This window comes from Ictalurus furcatus, chromosome 27 (assembly GCF_023375685.1).
Source record: "Ictalurus furcatus strain D&B chromosome 27, Billie_1.0, whole genome shotgun sequence".
Lineage (NCBI taxonomy): Eukaryota > Metazoa > Chordata > Actinopteri > Siluriformes > Ictaluridae > Ictalurus > Ictalurus furcatus.
In genome coordinates, this window is record NC_071281.1 from 7,702,074 (window position 1) to 7,718,650 (window position 16,577).

The 16,577-nt window shown below is 36.8% G+C and overlaps 1 protein-coding gene and 1 non-coding gene across 2 annotated transcripts; both read left to right on the forward strand.

Moving 5' to 3' along the window:
* The first annotated feature begins 6,783 nt into the window (after window positions 1–6,783).
* Window positions 6,784–9,987, forward strand: ciao2b (cytosolic iron-sulfur assembly component 2B). Its single transcript, XM_053617321.1, has 5 exons — window positions 6,784–7,126; window positions 8,564–8,638; window positions 8,778–8,903; window positions 9,018–9,063; window positions 9,596–9,987. Exons 1-5 carry the CDS (start codon window positions 6,995–6,997, stop codon window positions 9,694–9,696), a joined length of 480 nt encoding a protein of 159 aa, XP_053473296.1. The 5' UTR covers window positions 6,784–6,994; the 3' UTR covers window positions 9,697–9,987.
* A 3,058-nt stretch (window positions 9,988–13,045) lies between these two features.
* trnam-cau (transfer RNA methionine (anticodon CAU)) lies at window positions 13,046–13,117 on the forward strand. The gene has a single exon. It is a non-coding gene; the product is annotated as a tRNA-Met (tRNA).
* The last annotated feature ends 3,460 nt before the right edge of the window (window positions 13,118–16,577 follow it).

A 16,577-nucleotide genomic window follows, 5' to 3' on the forward strand; every position in this document is an offset into this window, starting at 1 on the left:
GCATCAAACAATGTATGAGTGCATTTCAGATATGCATTTCATATTTGCAAACAAATACCCTAACCCTAACTCTAACCCTAGCTTATTGCAAATATAATAGATATGTGGACAATAACTTGTAGTATTTTAAATTCTTCTTGACTGATAATTACATGTATTTCTGCAGTATGATTAATTGATAAATGCCTTTAAAGAGTAATTAAATGCTCTCTATCAGTACTCTCTGAACAGATGACTAAATATGGAGGTCTTATGTCTCATATTCTCTTATTCTAACACTCTTAGGGAAAAAGATACATATAGCATCCTAATTTTTTTTTTTTTTTTTGTCTCTCTGGAGAAACTGAGAAAGATTCTCTGTAAGGCTTAAAAATAGAGGTTTTCTTTTCACATAAGGTTGCAAGTCCAAAGGTAGAACCTTGAAGAACCACTGAGTGTAGCAGATTAATTCATGCATCCTAATTAGAATTCACACATTTGAGTTGTATATGGAATTTCATCTTTCATTAACAACTTGAAACTGCTCAAAGCAGGATGAGCTAGTACATTTACATTTACATTTATTCACTTAGCAGACGCTTTTATCCAAAGCGACTTACAAATGAGAAAAATACAAGCAAAAGTAAACAGTTCCATGCTGAACCCTACTATGAAGCTAGAACTCTTAACCAGCCAAAAACCCTTGAAGATCTCTTTGTTTTAAGAGTGCATTTACATATACATTTTACTGTTGCTTTTCAGTAAAAACCCACTTCCAAATATTTTGCCATAAACATGACAGCTGTAAACATTTGGATCATTTTAAATCATTTCTTGTACTTTTTGTGTTACACATTATTGTGTGCATTTGAAACAATATGAATAAAAAAGGTGAAAATGTGTATATGTCTTTCAAAAACACATCAGTTATGGGTGGATCACTAAATTAGTGACTCATTTCAGCCATTTCCCCCCCCACTATTTGTGATAAGATTAATGCATAACACTCTTTAAAGTGTTGAGGTGTGAGCTACTGTTCCTCTTTGTGTGCAATAAAAAACACTGTTCCTCATTGTGTGCAATAAAAAACTGTGACTTTGGATAAGTCACCATGATGTGTAATTTCATGTAATCAATCATCTTGGCTAAACTTATATAGCCAGAAGTTGTTTATAGATGACAATTAATCTTTCTCAGATTGGACAAGTGTCCATAAATTATGCAACCAGGACAATAATGAATCATTCTGGGTCAGGCCATTTGCTGTAATTAATCAGAATATAGCGTGCTGAGTGTGGTGTTGCTGTCAGAAACATTGTAAAAAAGCTTAGTCATTTGTGCATGATAGAAAGACAGGCTTTCAACTTTAACAATAGTCTTTTTTTTTGTTTTTCGGGTTATGTAACCATGGCTGAGAGGAAGATTGCCAGAGTGGTTTCCTTCAGAAGTAGTAGACTTTTCCCATTTGCTTTTTTCCTTGCCTAGTACTAATATCAAAGTCGTCAGCTTGGACTGTAACCTCACAGGAGCAGCCTATAAAGGCCCTCTCTGTGTCACACTAATTCTTTGCCCATTCTTCTCAACCCAGTGGATCCAGGTGGCCCTAGCAGTACCACCATACTCACCATGGTTACATACGTAACTTTTTTTTGTTCTATTTCTTTTTCCTTCCCGACCACCACCTGATGGTACCCCTTCCAAGACATTAACAGACAGCCCTCATAAAAAAGTGCAACTGTCATACTACAGTCCCCTCTGAAAGTACTGGAATGGCAAGGCCAATTGTGTTGTTTTTGCTATTCACTGAAGACATTTGGGTTTGAAATCAAAAGATGAATATGAGATGACAGAATTTTGGCTTTCATTTCCTGATATTTACATCTAGATGTGTTAAACAACTTATAGCATGGCATATTTGGTGGCAGACCACCCAATTTTAGGTGAGCAAAAGTATAGGAAGAGATAGACTTAAAGTAAATAAAATTAAATAACACTCAGTATTTGGTTGTATATCCTTTGCTTGCAATAACTGCATCAAGCTGGTAACCCACGGACATCACCAATTTGTTTAATTCTTCTTTTGTTATGCTTTTCCAGGCTTGTACTTTTTTTTTTTTTGGGGGGGGGGGGGGGGGGGGGGTTTCTCCCTTCAGTCTCCTCTTCTGGGGGTGAATTGCATTCTCAATTGGGTTAAAGTCTGGTGGTTGGCCAGATTAAAATCTTCCACTGTTTCCCCCATTGAAGTCCTTTGTGGTGTTGGCAGTGTTTTGGGTCATTGTCTTGCTGCATGATGAAGTTTCTTCCAATTACATTGGATGTATTTCTCTGTAAATTGCCAGACAGAATGTCTCTGTAGACTTCTGAATTAATTCTGCTGCTACCATCATGAGTTACATCATCAATAAAGATTAGTGAGTCTGGGCTCAGCCCCGGATGATTAACAATCCAGCTAACGCCCCTGGTTCAAACAAAAGGTGCCATGTTCTAGGTTGTTTACACATCTATACTCAGCAAAAAAAAGAAACGTCCTCTCACATTCAACTGCTTTTATTTCCAGAAAGTTGCTTAATTTCTGAACATGTTTTACAGACATTTGATGAACAGAAATGGAATAATGAGTCCCTGAACAAAGGGGGGATGGGGGTTCAATATCAAAAGTAACAGTCAGTATCTGGTGTCCACCAGTTGCTTTAAGTACTACAGTGCATCTCATCCTCATGGAAGGCACCACATTTGTCAGTTCTTGCTGTGAGATGTTATCCCACTCTTCCACCAAGGTATTTGCAAGTTCTTGATCACATCTGTGGGGACAAATGGTTACATGTAATATTCCACTGCAAGGACTATCAGCTGTCCTTCCTGTCTCCATGTAGCACTGTCTTAGTGTACATTTACATGACAATGATGTACTAAAAACGGAAAAGTGTTTCCTTTGTGTTTCTGAAAAGTTTCACATACAGATGACAATGTTGTCAAAACGATCCCCATTCACACAGAACAACTAAAAACACTGTATTATGCATGCCAGGCCAGTAGTTGGCAATGTCAATTTGTAAAGAAACATTATGCGCCTTCACGTCACAAAGTGTCCGCCATATTTATCCGGGCAAGACTGACCTACAAACAAATACAAGTAATTGGAGGAGCTGTGGTTTTTCTGGATAAAAAGTACAATAACGTTTACATTTCTCAAATGATTTCAATGGTTTATGATCTACGTAGAGTACAAAAAAAAGTTCTGTCTCCAGTTACTTAGAATCTCAATAGTTAGATTTGGAAAATTATTAATTGTCATAAGGAGTGAAAACTCATGCTTGTTAAGCACAGATCTGGCTTATTTTTCTTGGTTATTAAGTGCTGAGATGTCACCAATGTAATATATTTTAATGTGCATGAAGTGTGCATAAAGTTATTTTCATTGTGGAAATGGATTTTTCTGTCTTCCCATCTTTTAGCTTTTCTTGTGCTCCATGTCAGAATTCAGTTAACAAAGCTCGTTCATTTTTACTTACTGAAAAAAATCTAAATAGTTCATCTTTAAGTACTAAAAATTGACCATCACTGTACAAAAATGGAACAAAATCAGCAAATACAAATCAAATAGTGAGACACTGGCACTCAGTCTGCTTCTATATTTTATTAACTATATTTTATAAACAGCCCCTTAGGCATCTTACTTTACAAACATTGCAGTTTATTGCTCTGGCCACATCTGTAGTCCTCATGCCTCCCTGCAGCAGGCCTATGGCATGTTCACGCAGGTGAGCAGGCACCCTAAGGCATCTTTCTTCTGGTGCGATTCAGAGTCAGTATAAAGGTCTCTTTAGTGTCCTAAGTTATTGTAACTGTGACCTTAATGGCCTACCATTTGTAAACTGTTGGTGTCTTAATGACTGTTCCACAGGTGCATGTGCAATAACTGTTTAGGCAAGACAAGGCAAGGCAAGTTTATTTATATAGCACATTTCATACACACTGGCAACTCAAAGTGCTTTACATAATGAAAGTACAAGATATTTAAAAATATATAAGAACAAGAAATAAATGTAAGAAATAAAAATGAGAAAAATGCATTAAAATGAGCAGGAGATACGAATAAAAAAATTTAATGGGTAAAAAGAGGAAAGGTTACAGAGCTAAAATGATATAGATCAATCAGTAGAGTGCAGCATAGTGTTCAGTCAGCATTTCACATGGAATGTGAGTTGATGGGTTTGTTAATTTCTCTACTGTAGCAAAAAGAGTATGTGTGTTGTTGATGTTGCTGTTTATAATGTTTGAGAAGTAGGTATGTCTAGCTGTGCGTGGTTCTGCATTGAAAGTATGAAGGCTGTCTTTGTAGATGTTACTTCAAGTTTTGTTTTCTGCCACAAGCGTTCAGCTTTCCTGCATTTTCTTTTCATGCTTTGTACTGCTGTTGTGTTTCTCCAAGGTGCCTTACGCTTACCAGTCATCTTCCTGACCTTTACAGGAGCAATGGCATCAATAGTATTTTTAACTTTTGAGGTAAAATTATCAAGGAGAACATCAACGGAGTCTGCAGATATACTTGCTGTCATAGATATAGCCTTCCTAAATTGCACACTAGTATTCTCATTTATGTACCTCTTTTTGACTGTTACAGATCTAGTTTCTGTGACAAGAAAAATCAGTGTATCCAAGAAAGCACAATAATGGTCAGATAGATGAGCTGTTTAGACCCTTACTAACGAGCAGATCCAGAGTGTAGCCCCGATTGTGTGTGGGTCTATTCACGTGCTGAGTTAGATCAAAAGTGTTTAAAACAGATATGAGCTCTTTGGCAATGCTGTTAAAACAGTCAAATTCAGATGAAGTTGCTGATAAAAGTTCTGTAAAATCATCAATAAATGTGGAAGATTATTTTATAAATAATTAAGAATAAAATCTGTGGAGCACCTTTTAGTACAATACTAAGATACTCAAATGACAAGTAATCACCAAGTGACACCTGCTTGCATTGAAAGATATCTTTAAATATTGCAGCTACTCCTCCGCCTCTCCTAACAGCGCAACAGGAACTCATATACAGTGGGGGAAATAAGTATTGAACGCGTCAAAATTTTTTACAGTTATCATATTTCCAATGAGGCTATTCACATGAAATTTTCACCAGACTTTGGCATTAACTCAAGAAATCCACTCATATAAAGAAATCCAATTAAGTTATGTGTAATAAAGTGGAATGACACAGGAAAAAAGTATTGAACATGCTAACTGAAATTTATTTAATACTTAGTGGAGAAGCCTAGTGGATGGCAGTAGATTCTTCTCAAGAATCTCCCTTGTAAAGGGCTCCAATCAGCCCCACACCATGATGCTTCCACCTCCAAACTTTACTGTTGGTATAGTGTTTTAAGGGTGATGTGCAGTCTCCAAACATGGTGTGTAGTATGACAGCCAATAAGTTACGTTTTGCTCTCGTCTGACTAGACTGCACTCTCCAAGTATTTCATATTCTTGTCCAAATGAGTTGTAGCAAACTTTAAACGAGCGTCGACATGCCTTTTCTTTAGTAATGGAGTCTTGCGGGGTGACGGTGAGCAGTGGAGTGCATTGCATATTGTTTTCTCTGTGACGGTGGCGCCTGCTGCCTCCAAGTGTTTCTGGAGCTCTTTCCGAGTGTGTCCTTGGTTCTTGGGCTACTCTTCTGACTATTCTTCTGACTCCCTGGTCAGAAATCTTGCGAGGAGCTCCTGTGCGTGGCCGGTTGATGATGGTGTGACGTTGCTTCCACTTGCAGATAATGGCCCCAATGGTGCTTAATGGAAGATTCAGAAGTTTTGAAATATGTCTGTATTCGATTCCATCAATATGTTTTGCAACAATAAGGTTCCGAAGGACTTGGGAGAGCTCTTTGCTTTTACCCATCATGAGATGTTTCTTGTGTGACACCTTGGTAACTAAATGCCTATTTATAGACCATCAATTTACTAACCCAGCTGATATTAATTTGCACAAATAGGGGGTATAATTACTTACAGATTTCAGCTGGTTCCTTGCCTTACCTTATCTTGGAGAACTGCTTTTTCTTAGCGTGCTCAATACTTTTTTTCCTGTGTCATTCCACTTTATTACACATAACTTTATTTATGAACTTTAATGTTGTGAATTCTTTATATTCGCAGATTTCTTGAGTTAATACTGATGTCTGGTGAAAATTTCATATGAATAACCTCATTGGAAATATGTTTACTGAAAAAAATGTTGACGCGTCCAATACTTATTTCCCCCACTGTAAGTACTTTGTAGGGGCCAATTCATTGAGGACAGTTGCACTACAGCTGTCTGTAGTTTATATATATATATATATATATATATATATATATATATATATATATATATATATATATATATTGGTTGATTGATTGATTGATTGATTGACAGAGAATTAATTAGCTATTGATTACAGAAAGGTTTAGGTTTATGCACAAATTGAAAATTAAATGATTATGCACCAACATACAGTAGATTAAGATTTAACTTTGATTAAGTCGATCTACTAATTTTGTTTCAGCCTTATTTAAATACAAACAATATTGAATTTTATGCAATTATTTAATCCAGGTTTTATATGAGACTACGTTTAAACCTTTAAATGTCCATTACTTTAAATTTACACTGCAATTATGGATTAATTTTGCACTTTGCCATTTTTGATTGCTTCTGCGCTCGGATGGATTAGTTGTGCACTTTGCAAGTTCACCACAGTGGTGTGATGCATTTCCACCATGCGCTCGAGACTTTTGTTGTGGAAAAAACCACTTCCTGTATCCGGAAGTTTACTTCACGAGCCTTGCAGTCAGCACTGACAGTTTTGTTTTACATTTGTTTACTTACTGAACTTAATATACACGTGTGCCTTGTAGTTTAGCCAGTTTGGTTATTTATTGATTTATATGTATGTATTTAAAAAATAATTTGGAACAATCACACGTGTATGTAACTATCTAGCGCTGGCACAGAGTGGCTGCAGCAGTTAGGTGTCAGGAGGAGGATGTCTGGAGGAACACGACTAGAAAACGCAAATCCTTTAATTTTTCAGCGATCTGGAGAAAGACTCCTGACTGCGAGTGAAGAGGACGAAGATGTGGCTGATCCCATTGATGATAGAGAAATTTTCGATATCCTTTCGATGTTCCAAAATATACCATGTAGCCTGACTGTTTAACTAAGCTTCATGCTAAAAACATCCATACTCTGTGTGTGTGTGTGTGTGTGTGTGTGTGTGTGTGTACTGCTGGATAGTTAAATAACTGCCTCTAATTTTCTTTTAAGGTCCAGTGCATTATTTTGTCTAACATTATTTTTTTTACTCCGAAAATATTGTATGAACAGCTGATGGCAAGCTAGGGTGCGTCGCAAATCGCTCTGTAATTAGGTTCACTATGAGTATAACAGACTGTAGACTATGTAGTGCATTGTGAGTCTAATAGAGAGCGATGTGCTTCTGCAGACGTAGCGTTAGCGAGCTGCTAGCACAGCCAATATTACAAAGTAAAATGCTAATACTAATACATATTCACTAGAGCATCCCTACACTAAAACTACATACCCACTTAGTCGTGTAGTTACTCTTTCTACCAAAAAAGGAAAGACCATCAATGGAGACAATTCAAAGACAAATTAAGTAAAAAAAAAAAAAAAAAAGTGTCACAAATAAACAAGCAAGCGTGCGACAGTAATATATACTCCTATATATTTATATAATTCCTGTCCCGTTTCGGTCTATGTGCCTGTCTGTCCATTTCATCTGTCAGTCTGCTTATTTACAGTAGGGTCCAGAAGTATTTGGACAGGGACACAATTTTGGTCATTTCGCCTCTGTACCCCACCACATTTGGTGGATTTGAAATGAAGCAGTCTGGATGTGATTGAAGTGTAGACCTTCAGCTTTAATTCAAGGGGTTTAACAAAAATATTGCATTAACTGTTTAGGAATTACAGCCATTTTTGACATAGTCCCTCCACTTTCACAGGCTCAAAAGTAATTGGACAAACTAACATTATTAATTATAAATATAAGGACTATTTTTAAATATTTGGATGTACATCCTTTGCAGTCAATGACACTGTGAAGTCTGGAACCCACAGACATCACCAAATACTGAGTTTCCTACCTTGAGATGCTTTGCCAGGCCTTTACTCCAGCCGCATTTTGCTGCTTGTTTGTGGGTCTTTCTGCCTTCAGTTTTGTGAAAAGCATGCTCATTGAGTTGAGGTCAGGTGACTGACGCGGCCATTTGAGAACAGTCAATTTCTTTCGGTTGCTTTCACTGTTATCCATCTTTTTAAAATGTAAAAAAAAAAAAATTAAATCCATCAAAATTACGAAAATCGTATCATTGTCCAAATACTTATTGACCCGACTTTACATGATATTAAGCTTCACTCATGCTAAATCTCTTAATGCCCAGCATCTAAATGAATATTATGAATACAGACTGTCAGTAATAGGTGTAATGCCATTTCCACCTTAAGCGGATGATCACAGGATATATTTTATCATTTTAACTCATTATCAGGCCACATACTATATGAAACCTTAACTTAATGCTCACATCACATTAGGTCCATCAATGATCCTGAGCACCCACTGTCCCTGGAGGAGTTAAATGTTGTGGAGCAAGTGCGTGTGAAAGTGAGTTTATTTGGCTCATTATCTTAAGCATCGTATTACATTTCTGCTGACATACATTATTCTATTGTAGAAAATGCAAAATGAAATGGTAAGGCAATCAGAAAACTCTATCCTGTTTAAAAGAGTCTTTTAATTTCAGGTGAATGATCAGGAGAGCATAGTCTCTGTGGAGTTCACACCAACCATCCCTCACTGTAGCATGGCTACTCTCATAGGGCTCTCTATCAAAGTCAAGCTACTGCGCTCACTGCCTGACAGGTTTAAGGTATATCCCATGGTTAAGCTTTATTTTTTTTTATTTATTTTTTTTTTTAAAAAGATCCAAGGTTTTGTTATTGATATTTCTAGTGCTATTCATTTGTTGTACCTGTGCCTGTAGATTGATGTCCACATCACGCCAGGAACACATGCTTCAGAAGATGCAGGTAAGTCAGCACTGCCTCAGTGTAATACAATGCAGACTTTCTTTGTTATGTGCTCTGTGTTCATACAGTGAGCATCCAGGCAAGTGCTGATAATCAGTTATATGCTATAACACAAAATTACACATATTAATGATGCACACTGCAAAATTCTGTCACTAACCCTGCATTACATTCAGAAGGAAAGGTTAAGAACCCTGTTCATATTCTCAGTACTTAATGTTGATGATGAAAGAGATTACAGAAATCCAAAAACATTAACTGTGCATTGTTGACAGTGAAACATCAATTTACCTGTGTACTTTTAATTCACATTATGATAACCACAAAACTCAATTTCATGGTTTGATATTTTTTCTCCTTTAATAATAAGCTGTTTTGTTTTGAAAATGCGGTCAACTATTTTATAGAATAATATTAACAGCAAATCTATTACATATTTATTTACACTGCTACTTCTTATCAAACTAGATTATTTAATCGTATTCCATTGCCAGTAAGTTTACTTTGGCCTTCTCTTTCCATTTCCTCTTAGTTAATAAGCAGCTAGCAGATAAGGAGAGAGTGGCTGCAGCTTTGGAGAACGCTCATCTGTTGGAGGTTGTCAACCAATGCCTTTCCACAAGACCTGCATGACACAATTAGTGTTTAGTTGTTATTCTTTGGATGAAACTCAGTCACACACTTCTCTCAACTCACACACTTGCTAGGTTGAACATGCTTGATAACATTCTTTCTTATGTTCGTTAAGAGATTTTTGGTCCTGTGCACAGTTGAAATGCAATGCAAAGGAAAAGAAAATGTTTTAATATGTTTGTAATTATGTAAGTGCAAGCAACTTCTAAAAGATGAACAAAATGTAATGACAGACATGATCTGGAATTCATTCAGATGATTTCATATTAAAGTTTTTTCCTTTCTTTTTTTTAATATTTGCCAGTTTGCAGACCGTGTTACTTTCTGACAAAAACAAAAGTTTTTCCATGGAAAATGTAATTTTCAATTACTGTTCCCTAATGCACCTCAAAGAAGAGTAAAGTTTAAAGTGGTATGAAAACATTGTGCCCTAAAATGGTTTCCAGCTGCCAAAACACTGGCTGAGCTGATCAAGCTGGACCTGCTGGAACAACTCCTGGCAAAAATTGTGGAATCACCACACTTAGAGGATGTTCACCTGGCTTTTTTACTTCATAACAAATAAACAAAGCACAGATGTGACACAAAACAAATTTTGTTTAATACCTGAACATTCTGGTTTCTTGAAACATACCTCAAACAAGTTAAATGAAATTTTAATTAATGGCATATTTTTTTTTCCAGATCAAGTAGAGGAACAAATTATGGAATCACCTTGTAATTTCATTTCTATAACAAATACCAGCACAAGTCTAAAAACTGCAGTAAATTAGTCTGCAGTTAAGATAGTGCCTACAGATATTAAGAGTGTGCTTACTGACTTTAATCTTGGACTTTTTGAAAGGAAACATGGCCTCAACAAGAGAGTGGTCAATTGAAACAATGGAAAGGATTATAAAACTCCTTCAAAAAGGAAATCCAGCACGGAGTGTGGCAAAAGATGCCGGTTGTTCCCAGTCAGTTGTGTCTAAAATTTGGTGCAATATGCCTTGAAAATAGAAAATACAAAATGAAAAACAAATGAGCGTAAACAGGAGTCAATGTTTGTGACAGAGCTGTAAGAAAGTGGCTGAATGAAATGGGATTTTCGTATAGAAAAGCCAACCATAACCAGCACTAACACCTAAACAGAAGAAAATAAGGTTACAGTGGACTACAGAGACGCAATCATGGAGTGTGGATGATGGGATGAAAGTGATATTCAGTGATGAATCACAAATCTGCTTTGGCCACGGAGATGATGCTGGAACTTTTGTCTGGTGCTGTTCTAATGAAACATATAAAGACGAAGAAAACAATCACATTTCCTTCCTTATTTATGATATGGGGTTGCATGCCAGGTAAAATACCAGGGGAGACCTGAACAGTTGAACATTGGTGTACGTTGAAATTTTGGACACTTTTCTCATTCCATCGATAGAAAATAGGCTTGGTGGTGATGAAGTCATTTTTCAGGATAATGAATCTTGCCACAGAGCAAAGAGTGTTAAAGCTTTTCTTCAGAAAAGGCAGTTCAACTCATTGACATCAAACAGTCCAGATCTCAATCCGATTGAAAATCTATGGTGGAAATTTTAAAAAATGGTCTATGACAAAGTGCCATCCTGCAAAGCTGATCTGTCGACCGTTATTCGAGAAAGTTCAACCAGCTTGATGGAGAATATTGTTTTTCATGAGTGATGTCCACGCTTCAAAGAATTCAGGCCATCATAAAAGCCCCAAGAGGAGCAACAAAGTATTAATTGTGATTTTTTTTTGTTGATGATTCCATATTTTTTCTCCCTCAACAGTGAGTGATTCCATAATTTTTCCTCTACTTGATCTGGAAAAAATATGTCATTAACTAAAACAATGTTTCATGAAGCCAGAATGTTCAGCTATTAAACAAAAATTGTCATATCTGTGATTTATTTATTTGCTACGAAGTAAAAAAGATGGGTGAGCATCCTAGAAGTGTGGTGATTACATAATTTTTGCCAGAGGTTGTAAGTGCTGGTAGATGGGAACAGTTTCTGAATTACTGCTACCAGCGCAATATGTTAGATAAGTTGTGTTTAAGAAAACAATTTCAAAGTAAGGCACTTTCAAAATTTCTCCAAAATGCACTGATCTGGAAAATTATTTACAAGCTGGCAAAGATGGGTCTACCAGCTTAACCAGCTCAGCCTTTTGTTTTGAATCTTCAGCATGGTTGATGGATTTAAACATTAAACTATACAGGAAAGATATTATTAAAACACACTATATGACCAAAGGTTTATGGACACCTGACCACATACCCATTTATGTTTTGTAAGGATTCCATTTCAGATTTAGTCCCCTTCTGCTGTTATAAAATCCTCCACTTTTTAGGGAAGGCTTTCCATTAGATTTGGGAACATGGCTGTGGGGATTTGCTCATTTATCTACAAGAGCATTAGTGAGGTCAGGTGAGGAGGCCTGGGGTTCAGTCGGTGTTCCAATTGATCCCAAAAGTGTTCAGTGGGGTTGAGGACAGGGCTCACGAGTTCTTTCAAGCTAACCTTGGCAAACCATGTCTTTACTGACCTCACGTTGTGCAAAAGGAATTGTCATGCTGGAACAGGTTTGGGCTGCTTAGTTCCAGTGAAGGACAATCTTAATTCTACAGCATACAAAGACATCCTTTACAATTCTGTGCTTCCCACTTTTTGGCATCAGTTTCGCAAAGACTCACATGAGAGTGTGAATTCAGGAGTCCACAAACTTTTGACCTTGTATTTTGTATCGGATGTTTCAATTATAGGTAGGCTTGATTGTTTCAGATTCACAAATATACTGTGTACAGTATAGTGCCATTTTAAAATAAAGATATGTATGAAATGCTCCTATTTATGTATTACTTGTATGGCTATCATTATATGATCTAGAACTTTTCGTCACCTAAAAATACGGACAGAATTTGTAGCAGGGTAGGTGAGTAAATCAACAATTTGAGTTTGACATCTGTCAGCACCACTGCAGGAGGAATACTACCCTAGTGACTTTCATGTTCTCCTTTCTTCCAGCATTACCCAATCAAATTTCATCATCATCAGTTAATTATCAGGTTCAAGTTGGAACAGGTGTGTTTGAGTGTTAAGTTAAGCCCGGCATGATACACACACACACACACACACACACACACGCACACGCACGCACGCTTTTCCTTATTTTCCCTTATTCCCACAGTGCACCCTAGTGGAGAATCTAAACAAGACATTCAGAATTTGATGTATGTTGTTTTATTTCCGATATACATGTAGAACGAAAGAATTCAATATATCTTTCAATACTTAATTAATAATAATTGTAAGCCTTCTATATACCACATAACCAACCTCTTTCTAGCAGCAGAGTGGCGCAGCGGAAGCGTGCTGGGCCCATAACCCAGAGGTCGATGGATCGAAACCATCCTCTGCTAAGTGACTTTTAACTAATACTGCCACAAAAAAGGACAGTGGTTATACATGTTGTCCTACTATTTAGTATTAGGCTGTTCTGATGCTGATGCTGATGGTGACGTATGCAAAGAAAGAAAAAGAACAAAATTGAGATCTTAACCAAAATTTGTTAGATGTTCATTACCACATATACTGTATATGTTGTCACAGAAATATTAATGAACTAAGAGGGGGAAATCATTGCATTTGCTCGCTTGTCCTTCATGCTATAGGGCTGCTTGAAAGTTTGTAAACCCTTTAGAATTTTCTATATTTCTGTCTAAATATGACCTAAAACAACATCATATTTTCACACAAGTCCTAAAAGTAGACAACGATACCCCACTTAAACAAATGAGACGAAAGTATTATACTTGATCATTTATTTAATGAGGAAAATGATTACATATACATATCTTATATATTATTATATATTACATATCTGTGAGTGGCAAAAGTATGTGAAACTCTAGGATTAGCAGTTAATTTAAAGGTGAAATTAGAATCAGGTGTTTTCAGTCAATGACAATCAGATGTGAGTGAACACCCTGTTTTATTAAAAAAACAAAAAAAACAAAAACAAAAAAACAAAAACAAAAAAACAAAAAAAAAAAAAACAGGGATCTACCAGGAGATTTCTGAGGATCTCAGAAAAAGAGTTGTTGATGCTCATCAGGCTGGAAAAGGTAACAAAACCATCTCTAAAGAGTTTAGACTCCACCAATCCACAGTCAGCTACTGGAGATTGTGTACAAATGGAGGAAATTTATGACCATTGTCACCCTCCCCAGGAGTGGTCAACCAACAAAGATCACTTCAAGAATAAGACGTGTAATAGTCCATGAGGTCACAAAGGAACCCAGGGTAACTTCTAAGCAACCAAAGACTTCTTACACATAGGCTAATATTAATGTTCATGAGTCCACCATCAGGAGAACGCTGAACAACAACGGTGTGCGTGGCAGGGTTGTGAGAAGAAAGACACTGCTCTCCAAAAAGAACATTGCTGCCTACTACAGATCATGTGGACAAGCCAGAAGGCTATTGGAAAAAAATTTTGTGGACAGATGAGTCCAAAATAGATTTTTTTGGTTTAAATGAGAATCGTTATGTTTGGCGAAAGGAAAACACTGCACTCCAGCATAAGAACCTTATCCCATCTGTGAAGCATGGAGGTGGTAGGCCTGCTTTACTGCATCTGGGCCAGGATGACTTGCCATCATTGATGGAGCAATAAGTTCTGAATTACACCAGTGAATTCTATAGGATAATATCAGAACATCTGTTCATGAACTGAATTTCAAGAGAAAGTTGGAGCAAGACATGCAGCAAGACATGAGCCTAAGCACACAAGTCGTTCTACCAAAGAATGGTTAAAGAAGAACAAAGGTAATGTTTTGGAATGGCCAAGTCAAAATCTGACCTTAATCCGATAGAAATGTTGTGGAAGGACATGAAACAAGCAGTTCATGTGAGGAAACCCACCAACATCCCAGAATTGAAGCTGTTCTGTACTGAGGAATGGGCTAAAATTCCTCCAAACCGATGTGCAGGACTGATCAACAGTTACCAGGAATATTTAGTTGCAGTTGTTGCTGCACAAGGGGGTCACACCAGATACTGAAAGCAAAGATTCACATACTATTGCAACTCACAGATATGTAATATTCTTTCATAATATTTTCAATAAATTTTTAATTTCAATAATATTCATCATCGTCAGTAAATAAGTGGTCAAGTATGTTTTTGTCTCATTTAGCCTATATAATTGTGTCCTCTTTGTCTGCTTTTAGGACATATTTATATAATATAATAGAAATATAGAAAGTTCAAAAGGTTTAAACAACGTTCAAGCACCACTGTAACCTCTTATACCAAATATGTCTTGACTATTATTACATTTGGGTGAAAACTATGTACATTTCATTTCTGGCGAAAGTATTGATTTATATATATTAATTTGTTTTATCCTCCTTAGTAGAGAAGTCCAGCTTATTTTACAGATATTTTAATAAGCAGCTTAGCTGTAGAGCAAAATCAGTGGCTGCAGCTTGTAATTTATATCAGCATCCACATGATGTCGCTCATTCTCAGGTCTCTGATTTTTGTGTTAATTACCTCTTTAAAGCTCTGCTATGAAAAATATTGCCATAAACAACCTGCAGCGTGGGGCCATGTCTCTCATTTTTCCTTTTTTAGCCAGCCTGATCATGTCCATTATCTTGTTTGACACAATAACCAGCGTGGTTACATTAGTCCTACGCACACCTCTCCACTCGCTATGCAACTGAAAGTGCAGAACAAAGAGATCCAAAGCCAGCAGTGAGTCACCTCAGCTAGAGAACCTCGTTGCCAAGCAGTCCAAGGCACATATAAACATCTCCACTACCTCCACATTCACTTGTGTGTATATCTGTCATGGAGAGACACTGAGAGTAAACCTAACCTCTCATAAATAGCAGCGTGGGCTCTTCAGCACATACAGTGCTGACTGTTCCTCCTAGAAGAAACACATAACACTTCCCGTATTTCCAGCAGAAAAACACGACACAGGTGGCACTTCCTCAGTAATAAAACAAGATAAACAATTAAACAAGGTAGCAGGAGGTGGGTGAGACAACCAAAATCTGTAAAATCAATGGCCAATATTGTGTTCAGCCTTTAACCTTTGTGTCCTGAGCCCTAACATATACAGTAATTAAACTGTAATATAAAACATATTGTTTACCTCTTTTAAAATTACTAATCCAGGGTTTAACATATATATGCTATTCCCTGGTATGGTACTCAGATAGTATAATTTTTGTGCTTGCAGATGCAACCTTTTAAAATGCATTTTTTATTGGAAAAAAGTATTTGCATGCTTTCTACCTTGCAGAACAACAAATGTACCTGTACCTTTTTGTAAGTGTGTAATAATTTAATATGATGGCAGTAAATTTAAACAAAGCAACCCTCATCAAGTGACCATATGCTTATGTTAGAATATCATCATAAAATTATGCTTCATTTAATTCCCAAAACTGTTGTGAACATTAACTCCAAACTATATGATGGTAAAGGCTACTAATTGTCTCAGTCCAAATATTTATAGTGCAAGACCTAATACAGCTGCTGTAGACTCCTTGTTCCTAATAACAAAAGTCTTTGTGTATAAACAACACAATTAATCTACGTCTTTTCATAAGTAAATGTATAACAAATGCAAACACTGGAAATTGAGATCTAAACTAAAAGCCAATCCTCTGCTTTATCAGTGCTGCTCCAAAGTTTTCCAGTAGAACTTGATTTGTGATCAGAGCAAGTCAAAGTTCAGAGCCTGAGCTACGCACCTCCAGAGTTTGGGGTTCAATTCACGCCTCCACCTTTTGGGTGTGTAAATTGCATGCGCTACCCATGCTTCGGGGTTTTTTTCCGGGTACTCCGGTTTCCTACCCCAGT